Source organism: Carcharhinus amblyrhynchos, chromosome 2, assembly GCF_965287045.1.
Source record: "Carcharhinus amblyrhynchos chromosome 2, sCarAmb.v2.hapA, whole genome shotgun sequence".
Classification (NCBI taxonomy): Eukaryota; Metazoa; Chordata; class Chondrichthyes; order Carcharhiniformes; family Carcharhinidae; genus Carcharhinus; species Carcharhinus amblyrhynchos.
Window position 1 is genome coordinate 131,518,894 of NC_137325.1, and position 11,028 is coordinate 131,529,921.

At 44.5% G+C, this 11,028-nt stretch overlaps 1 protein-coding gene across 3 annotated transcripts in view; it reads left to right on the forward strand.

Annotated features, from left to right (window-relative positions):
- lmbr1 (limb development membrane protein 1) overlaps positions 1 to 11,028 on the forward strand; it is a 226,494-nt gene that overhangs the window by 207,735 nt on the left and 7,731 nt on the right. For all 3 annotated transcript variants that reach the window (XM_080212882.1, XM_080212890.1, XM_080212898.1), the window contains one exon: positions 4,263 to 4,424. In XM_080212882.1, the coding sequence (XP_080069008.1) occupies positions 4,263 to 4,424 (162 nt within the window). The remainder of the gene's footprint in view (positions 1 to 4,262; positions 4,425 to 11,028) is intronic.

Below are 11,028 nucleotides of genomic sequence, written 5' to 3' on the forward strand. Positions count from 1 at the left end.
ACTTGAAGCTATTTTTGTTAGAGAGAAGGTTAAGGGGCAACTTAATAGAGGCATATAAGATGATCAGAGGACTAGATAAGGGTGGACAGTGTGAACGTTTTTCCTCGGATGTAGATGGCTAGCACGAGAGGACATAGCTTTAAATTGAGAGGCGATAGATATAGGACAGATAGGAGTAGGTTCCTTAGAGAGTAGTAAGAGCGTGGAATGCCCTGCTTGCAGTAGTAGTGGATTCGCCAACATTAAGGGCATTTAAATGGTCATTGGATAAACATATGGAGGATATTGGAATGGCGTAGGTTAGATGGGCTTTAGATTGGTTTCGCAGGTCAGCGCAACTTCGAGGGCGGAAAGGCCTGTACTGCACTGTAATGTTCTATGTTTGGGAGTGCATGTGTGGGGGTGGGGGAGTGTGTTTTTGTGTCTTTGCTTTTTTTTCCTCTATGGATGTGGCTTGACCTCTTTCAAAACCCACCCTCTCTCTCTCTCATGGTTGGTTCCCCACAGCCGATGGGGAGGGTGGGGTGTGGCATCTGCCGATGTCAGCAGTTGAGGGGAGACTTCCCCAGTGAGGAGGAATACCAGGCTACTGTTAGGAATGTGGGGTGCAGCTAGGTGGCCCTTACGCTCCAATCTCAGACCGATCATGTTCACTAGCTGGAATGTCAGGGGATTGAATTGTCCAGGTAAGATATTTCAACATCTTCGATAACTGGGTGCCCAAACTGCATTCATCCAAGAGGCTCACCTCAGGCCAGTGGACTATTTTAGGCTCTGTAGAGGAAGGGAGGGTCAATGCTTTCACTCAACTTTTCACACCTAGATGCGGGGGACAGCAATACTTTGTTCACAAGTCCTTACTCTTGGCAGTAGCCAAGGATATACAGGATGTCCCTGGTGTTAGCCAATATGTATGCCCAAACTGTGAAAACTTTTTCCAGTCATTTTTCACACTACTTTCAGATTTGAATTCCCGTTGGTTGATACTGGGTGGAGATTTCAACTGTTGGTTGAATTCTGGGTTGCAACACCCCTCCACCAGGACTGCTGTATCTTCCAAGTTGGCAGAAATAATTTCTCACGGAATACGCAGTACCGGATCCATGGAGGTTCCTTAACTCAACTAGTAGGGAATTTTTTTTTCCCCACTTATCCATTGAACGTATTCACGTATAGATTACCTTTTGATTGATAATAAGTTGCTCCCAGCTGTGCTTTCATGTTACTACGAAACCATTGTAATCTCGGACTACGCTTCCTTGACAATGGACTTGCCATTGTTGGTATTTGGTAGTGGGGAGGAGGGTATGCCTTGGCGATTTAATACTTGTCTGCTCTCTGATGATTTTGTTAGAATTCTGTTAACCCAGATCGATGCTCTGGGAGTCTCAGCAGCTACCTTATAGGAGACATTGAAGGCTTATTTAAGGACCAGATCATATCTTATTGAGTGCAAAAAGTGAAGCAGAAAGGTGGGAGGCTATTGGATTTGCTGGGGCTTATCACCTAAGTTGATGCCGCGTATACTGTGGGCCCAGCCCCAGAGGGCGTATAAGGAACATTTACTAGTACACACAGAGTTTGAGACCTTGTCTTCACTTCGAGTGGAAGAGATGCTATTCAAATCTTAAGTATACACACTGTGAGCATGAGGGAAAGGCACGCAAGCTACTAGCTCATCAGCTGCACCAATTAAAGAACAAAGAAAATTACAGTACAGGAACAGGCCCTTCGGCCCTCCAAGCCTGCACTGACCATTCTGACCGACTAAAGCCCCCTCCTCTTCTGGGGACCACATTCCTCTATTCCCATCCTTTTTGTGTATTTGTCAATACACCCCTTAAAAGTCACGATCGTATCCGCTTCCACTACCTCCCCTAGCAGCGAGTTCTAGGCACCCACCACCCTCTGTTTAAAAAAAAATTTGCCTCGTACATCTCCTTTAAACCTTGCCCCTCGCACCTTAAACCCATGTCCCTGAGTAATTGACTCTTCTACCCTGGGAAAAAGCTTCTGACTATCCACTCTGAATATGCCCCTTGTAGACTTCTATCAGGTCGCCCCACAATCTCCATCATTCCAGTGAGAACAAACCAAGTTTCTCCAATCTCTCCTCATAGCTAATGCCCTCCATGCCAGGCAACATCCTGGTAAATCTTTTCTGTACCCTTTCCAAAGCCTCCACATCCTTCTGGTAGTGTGGTGATCAGAATTGAATACTGTATTCCAAGTGCCTAACTTAAGGTTCTATAAAGCTGCAACATGACTTGCCAATTTTTAAGCTCAGTGCCTTGGTCGATGAAGGCAAGCATGCCGTATGCCTTCTTGACTACCTTCACCACCTGTGCCACTTTCTGACCTGTGTACCTGTATACCCAGATCCCCTGCCATTTACTGTATATTTCCTATGTGTATTAGACCTTGCAAAATGCATTAGCTCACATTTGTCTGGATTAAGCTCCATGTGCCACTTCTCCACCCAAGTTACCAACAGATCTATATCCTGCTCTATTCTCTGATGGTACTCATTGCTATACGCAAATCCACCAACCTTTGTGTCATCTGCAAACTTACTAATCAAATCAGTTACATTTTCTTCCAGGTCATTTATATGTATATTACAAACAGCACTGATCCCTGAGGAGCACTACTTGTCACAGCCCTCCATTCAGAAATGCACCCTTCCACTGCTACCCTCTGTCTTCTTTGACCAAGTCAGTTTTGAATCCACCTTGCCAGCTCACCTCTGATCCCATACAACTTCACCTTCTGCCATGAAGGACCTTGTCAGAGGCCTTACTGAAGTCCATGTAGACAACATTCACTGCCCTACCCTCATCAATCACCTTCGTCACTTCCTCAAACAACTCAATCAAGTTAGTGAGACACAACCTCCCCTTCACAAAACCATGTTGCCTCTCGCTAATACGTCCACTTATTTCCAAGTGGGAGTAAATCCTGTCTTGAATGTACCCAGGCACAAGCTCCATTGGTGAATGGTGCTCCCACCACACTCTTACATCTGTCCTGAGCTTGCCCATTACTGTATAACTACTGGACATTGATATTTGAGACTATAACGGCAATGCAAGATCAGTATATCAGTGCATCCCCCCAGGCTGCCCTGTTTGTGGTCGTGTCTTTAAATCCGCCGCTGCCAAAATTCAAAGCGGATTTTGTAGCTTGCCCTATGCTCCTGGCACGACGACTAATCCTGTTTAGGCGGAAATCAGGTGCACACTGACGCACTCTGTGGGTGAAGGAGTTGGAGAAAATGAAGTGCTAGGTTTTATAAGACCTGGCAACCATTTATAGCGCATGTTGGAACACTGCAGCTGGAGCCGAGTGAGTAGATACCTGATGGCTTCAGGACTCTGGGTGCTCTCACAGAACCCCACTCCCTCGATTGGTGGACTCACCCTGGCCCTTTACTGGAGTACATCCCCCCCACCCTGCGGAGGTGTGGGGTCCAACACTAGAACTTTTCTCTCTTCCCTCTCACTCTCTTTCTTCTTCTTTCCTTTGTTGTCTCTCTTTTCTCTGCTCGTTAGTTTATAGCCTGGGCTGTTTGGGCACTCAATTGATTCTCCAGTGGCTTTCCTCTGCCTTTCTATTACATTATGACCATTATTACTGTCATTATTACCGGTGCAATTAGATGGGACTTGAGTGGGGTGGGTGCCAGTGGTACCAGGGTATTATCCCCTGGTTGTGGGGAGCCCTGTGCCCAGTTGCGTTGGAATGTACACGCGAGCACTGTGTAGATCTACATCTGTGTTTGTTTGCTATGTAAAATGTAAAAAAATTTTCAATAAACGTATCAAAAAAAATCATTCAGCCCGATATTCTGCCAGCTGAGACTTATATAGCACACAGCCAAAGTGTTTGTTCTGCACTACCTCCCAAGTCAAATTTTGACCTCTGCAACTTGAGCAGAAGATTGGAGAAAGGTAATTGTATTATACCGAGTGCAATTTGCCACCTTAGAGAGCAATCCATAACTGTGACATCATGAGGTCTTTATGTATTGCTTTGCATTCATTTTTATAAGTGATGTATATGGCTATTTTTAGCCTTCACATCAATTTCAATTATATTTGACTGCAGGCTAAGTGTTATACATGTTGCTGATGGTGCGAGACTTGCCTTCTGATTTGCAGAAATGTATATTTGTATTGTGGAATCTGCCACAATGTTAATTATTACATACTTTGTGTGGAATCTAATGTTTTATCTTTCTTGGAAATCTTTGTTTTCAACAGGAATAACCAGATTTGACCTACTTGGAGACTTCGGAAGGTTCAACTGGCTCGGCAATTTTTACATTGTACTCTCATACAATCTGTTATTTGCTGTGGTAACGACTCTGTGCCTGATCCGAAAATTTACATCTGCTGTAAGAGAAGAACTGCTTAAAGCTTTAGGTAAGGGCCAATATCTGTTGACTCCCCTAGATCCAATTGTACTCAAACCTAATTTCTTTTCTGTACTGCTGAGACTTTTTGAACGTTTGACACCAAAATAAATCCATCTCACACTTAAGCTGCTGATGCACTTTCAGTACTGATCCCAGATTAGTGTGGTAGGTATGAGGTGCTGCTACCAAATATGTTTTCACACTGCCCGTAATGCTTAACTATTAATGTGGTTCACACCAAGGTTGATCACAGACGATTTCCGCTCCGCGAATTGCTCTGGTTCGTGTTCAGAAGGTTAGGGTGCACGGAGTTGGGGGTAAGGTGTTAGCGTGGATAGAGGATTAGCTGTCTAATAGGAAGCAAAGAGTTGGTATCAATGGGTGCTATTCTGATTGGCGGTTGGTGACTAGTGGAGTGCCTCAGGGATCGGTGCTGGGGCTTCCGCTATTTACCATTTATATAGACGATCTGGAGGAGGGGGCTGAATGTAGGGTGACGAAATTTGCTGATGACACGAAGATGAGTGGAAAAGCAAATTGCGTGGAGGGTGTAGAAAGTGTGTAGCGGGATCTGGATAGGCTTAGTGAGTGGGCGAGGACCTGGCAAATGGATTATAATGTTGGCAAGTGTGAGGTTATCCACTTTGGCATAAATAATAGTAGGACGGATTATTATTTAAAAGGTGAAAAACTGCAGCATGCTATGGTGCAGAGGGACCTGGGGGTCCTTGTGCACGAGTCGCAACAACCCAGTCTGCAGGTGCAGCAGGTGATCAAGAAGGCAAATTAAATGTTGGCCTTTATAGCAAGGGGGATTGAATATAAAAGTAGGGAAGTCTTGCTGCAACTGTGCAGGGCACTGGTGAGGCCGCAGCTGGAATACTGTGTGCAGTTTTGGTCGCCACACTTGCGGAAGGATATATTGGCCTTGGAGGGAGTGCAGAGGAGGTTCACTAGGCTGATACCAGAGATGAGGGGGTTGGACTATGAAGAGAGACTAAATGGACTGGGTCTGTACTCGTTGGAGTTTAGAAGGATGAGGGGGGATCTTATAGAGACGTATGAGATAATGAAGGGGATGGATAGGGTAGAGGTAGAGAGATTCTTCCAGCTTAGAAAGGATAGCAGGACTCGAGGGCACAGCCTCAAGATGGGGGGGGGGGGGCGCAGTTTAGAACAGAGTTGAGGAGGAACTTCTTCACTCAAAGGGTGGTGAATCTCTGGAATTCTCTGCCCGTTGAAGTGGTGGAGGCTACCTTGCTAAATATATTTAAGTCACGGGTAGACAGGTTTTTGATAAACAAGGGAATTAAGGGTTATGGGGAGAAAGCGGGAAAGTGGAACTGATCCACTTCAGATCAGCCATGATGTTATTGAATGGCGGGGCAGGCTAGATGGCCTACTCCTGCTCCTATTTCTTACGTTCTTATGTTGGAAGAAGGCAGGAGCTAATAATTTATTTTTTCAAAGCGTTCAATAAATGAGTTAGAGAATATGTTTTGAGCTCCAGGGGCAGTTGTAAAATGTGGCTTTGAACATGTACCCCATTCAGAACACAACCAGTAAAAACAGAAAATGATGGGCATGTACTTCTGTAAATCAGAAGGCAAATCTCGCACCATGAGCAACGTGTGTAACACTTAGCCTGCAGTCAAATAGTCGGTAGCTCCTGCTGTGGAGAGAGAAACAAAGTTAATGGTTCAGCTCTGTCACTTTTTCTCAGAACTGAGAAATCTTGGGACTGAACTAAGCTAAAGTGAAAGTGAAGGAGGGCGGAAACCAAGAACAAAGGTTAGGATTCATGATAGAGTCGAAGACAAGTGGATAGCTGCTGTCCAAGGGGAAAGGAAATGAGAACATAAGAATTAAGGGCAGGAGTTGGCAATTCAGCCTTTTGAGCCCGCTCTGCCGTTCAGTACGATCATGGCTGACCTCACTCATCTCAGCCTCAACTCCACCTTCCTGCCTGTTCTCCATAACTCTTCCACCCAAGTCTAATTAAAAATCTCTTTCACCTCCTTAAATTTACTCAATATCCTGGCATTCGTCTCACTTGGGGCAGTGAATTCCACAGACTCATGACTCTTTGCAAGAAGCAATTTCTCCTCATCTCAGTTTTAAATCTGCTACCGCTTATCCTGAAGTATGACCTGTTATTCTAGGTTGCCCACAATGCAAAGCATTCACTCTACTTCGTCTTTATCAATCCCCTTTACCATCATATATACCTCAATTAGATCTCCTGTCATTCTTCTAAACTCAAGAGAATACAGGCCTAAACTGGTCAATCTCTCTTCATAAGACAGACCCCCCCATCTCTGGAACCAATCTGGTGAATTTCCTCTGAATTGCCACTAATGCAACTATATCCCTCTTCAAGGGGACCAAAACTGTACACAATACTCCAGGTGTGGCCTCACTAATGCTTTCTACAGTCGCAGCAACTCATCCCTAGTTTTATACTCTATTCCTTCAGCAATAAATGCCAAAATTCCAGCATACTATTTTGTTGTGATTCATGCATGAGAACACCCAGTTCCCTCTGCGTTTTATTTATTTACTATTTATTTGTTAGTGTCATGAGTAGGCTAACATTAACACTGCAATGAAGTTACTGTGAAAATCCTTGCATTGCAACATTACAGCATCTGTTCGGGTACACTAAGGGAGAGTTTAGCATGGCTAACATACGTAACCAAAATGTCTTTCGGACTGTGGTAGGAAACCAGAGCATCCGGAGGAAACCCACACAGACACTGGAAGAACATGCAGATTCTGCACAGACAGTGACCCAAGCCAGGAATCGAACCTGGATCTCTGGCGCTGTGAGGCAGTAGTGCTAATCACTTTGCCACCTGCTACCCCATTTAGATAACAAGTTGCCTTTTGACTTTTCTGACCAAAGTCGATAACTTCAAACTTATGCACGTTAAACTCCATCTGCCAAATTTTGACCCATTTACTTAACTCACCCATATCTATTTATAAATTGCTTATTTCCTCATTGCAGCTTATTTTCCCATCTATTTTAGTGTAACCTTCAAATTTGGCCATAATATCTTCTATCTCTGCATCCAAGTCATTATGATAAATAGTTTGTAAATAGTGAATAGTTGTGCACTGAGGACCAAACCTTGTAACGCCCTACTAGTTCCAGCTTGCCAATCAGAAAAAAACCTATTTATTCCAACTCTTTACTTTCTGTTGGTTAGCCAGTCCTCAGTCCAAACTAATAAATTACCCCAACCCCATGTGATGAGAGAGAAACACCAAGCAAAAAACAAACAAGAAAAACAAAACAAAAAATGGAGGTGGAGGTTAAAATCTAAAATTGTTATACTGAACAGTTCCAAAGAACATTCAAACTCAAAACATAGAACATAGAACATAGAACATTACAGCGCAGAACAGGCCCTTCGGCCCACGATGTTGCGCCGACCAGTTACAAAAACAATGACCCACTAGCCTATACCAATCCCTTTTCGTCCATAAACCTATCCAGAGATCTCTTAAACGCCCCCAAACTAGACGCATTTACAACTGCAGCAGGCAGGGCATTCCAATCCCTCACCACCAACAATAAACAAAAAAAAGTGCAGCAAAGGAACAGTCCCTTTGGCCCTCCAAGCCTGTGCCAATCATGATGCCCTAACTAAACTAAACAAAAAATGCTGCCCTTACTCGGTCCACATCCCTCTATTCCTTCCTATTCATGTACCCATCTACATGCCTCTTAAAACGTTGCTAATATGCCTGCTTCCACCACCACCTCTGGCAGCACGTTGCATGTACTTGGTATTCTCTGCACGAAACATGTTCCCTGCACATCTCCTTTAAACTTTTCCTCTGATCTGTGGGGGGGATTTTTTGTCAGGAGAGCTGCTTTTGTTTTACCTTTGTGTATGCGCAGTTTGTGGCTCTGATGTACAGGCCCTTCAGCCCTCAAAGTTGTGCCAAGCTATGTCCAATCCCAAGATTAAGCTGTCCCCTCCCTATAATTCTGGAGTGCCCCATGTGCCTACCCAATAACCGCTTGGAAGTTCCTAAAGTGTCCGACTCCACTATCACAGCAGGCAGTCTATTCCACACCCCAACCACACTCAGTGAAGAATCTACCACAGTCATCCCTCCTATATCTCCCACCATGAACTTTATAGTTATGTCCCCTAGTAACAGCTGCATCCACCCAAGGAAATAGTCTCTGCACGTCCAGTCTATCAATCCTTCTCATCATCTTATAAACCTCTATTAAGTTGCCTCTCATCCTCCTCTGCTCCAAAGAGAAAAGCCCCAGATCTCTCACCCTTTCCTCATAAGACTACCCTCCAAACCAGGCAGCATCCTGGTAAATCTCCAATGCTTCCACATTCTCCTTATAATGAGGTGACCAGAACGGAACACAATATTCCAAATGTGGTCTCACCAACGTCCGGTACAGTTGCAGCATAACCCCATGGCTCTTAAACTCAAACCCCCTGTTAATTATTGCTAATGCACTATAAGCCTTCTTCATGGCTCTATCCAGTTGAGTGGCAATCTTCAGAGATCTGTGGATATGAACCCCAAGCTCTCTCTGTTCTTCCACATTCCTTAGAACCCTGCCGTTGACCCTGTAATCCGCATTCAAGGTAGTCCGACCAAAATGAATCACCTCACACTTACCAGGATTAAACTCCATCTGCCACTTTTCGGCCCAGCTCTGCATCCTATCAATGTCTCTTTGCAGCCTGCAAGAGCCCTCCACCTCATCCACTACTCCACCAATCTTGATGTCGTCAGCAAATTTTGTAACCCATCCTTCAGCCTCCTCTTCCAAGTTATTGATAAATATCACAAAAAGCAGTGGATCCAGCACTGACCCCTGTGGTACACTGCTGGTAACTGGCCTGCAGTCTGAGAATTCCTCCACCACCACCGTCTTCGTCTATGAGACAGCCAGTTACTTATCCAATCGGCCAAATTTCCTTCTATCCCACACATCCTTATCTTCTTCATCAGCCTACCATGGAGAACCTTATCAAACACCTTACTGAAATCCATGTATACGACATCAACTGCTCTATCTTCGTCCACACACTTAGTTACCTCCTCAAAGAACTCAGTCAAATTTGTGAGGCAGGACTTACCCCTCATGAAACCGTGCTGGCTATCCTGGATTGAGCTGCATCTTTCCAAATGGTCATAAACCCTATCTCTCAGGACCCTTTCCATCAACTACCGACCGCCAAAGTAAGACTAACTGGCCTATAATTATCAGGGTCATTCCTATTACCTTTTTTGAAGAGAGGAACAACATTTGTCACTCTCCAGTCCTCTGGCACTATCCCCGTGGACAGTGAGGACCCAAAGATCAAAGCTAAAGGCTCCGCAATCTCATCCTTTGCCCCCCAAAGTATCCTAGGATGTATCCCATGTGGCCCAGGGGACTTATCCACCCTCAGGTTTTTCAAAATTGCTAATACATCTTCCCTCAGAACATCTACCTCCTCCATCCTATCAGTCCTATCCTATCTCCTATCTCCATCCTATCTGTATCACACGCTCATTCTCAAAAACATGGCGCCTCTCCTTACTGAACACTGAAAAAAAGTATTCATTCAACGTCTCACTCTTCTGACTCCATGCACAAGTTCCCACTACTATCCTTGACTGGCCCTAACCTCACCCTGGTCATTCTTTTATTTCTCATATAAGAGTAAAAAACCATGGGGTTTTCTTTTATCTGACCTGCCAAGGACTTCTCATGCCCCCTCCTAGCTCTCCTAAGCCATTTCTGTAACTCATTTCTAGCTACCTTGTAACACTCAAGCGACCCAACTGAACTTTGTTTTTTCATCCTTACAAATGCTTCCTTTTTCCTCTTAACAAGACATTTAACCCCCTTTGTGAACCATGGTTCCCTCACTTGGCCATTTCCTCCCTGCCTGCCTGCCAGGGACATACCTCTCAAGGACATGCAGTATTTGTTCCTTGAGAAAGCTCCACTTTTTGTTTGTGCCCATACCTGACAGTTTCTGCTCCCACCTTATGCTCCCTAATTCTTGCCTAATCGCATCCCTACCCCAATTATAAGCTTTGCCCTGTCATGTGATCCTATCCCTCTCCATTGCAATAATGAAGGACACCAAATTGTGGCCACTATCTCCAAAGTGCTCTCCCACAAACAAATCTAACACTTGGCCCGGTTCATTACCCAGTACCAAGTCCAATGTGGTCCCACCTCTTGTCAGCTTATCCACATATTGTGTCAAGAAACTCTCCTGCACACACTGTACAAAAAGTGTCCCATCCGAACTATTCGACCTATAAAGGTTCCAATCAATATTTGGAAAGTTAAAATCACCCATGATAACTACCTTGTGATCTCCACATCTATCCATAATCTGCTTTGTCATTTCCTCCTCCACATCTCTATTACAATTTGGGGGCCTATAGAAAAATCGCAGGAACAAGTCTGCTGGTTGTACTTTGTTGCACTTCCTCTGTGATGGTAATATCCTTCAAAACTGCACACAGTACTCCAGGTGTGGCCTGACTTAAAGTTCTATACAATTGAACCAAGATTTCACTACTGTAGCCAAGTCTTCTTGCAATTTTATGAACTGTTAGTA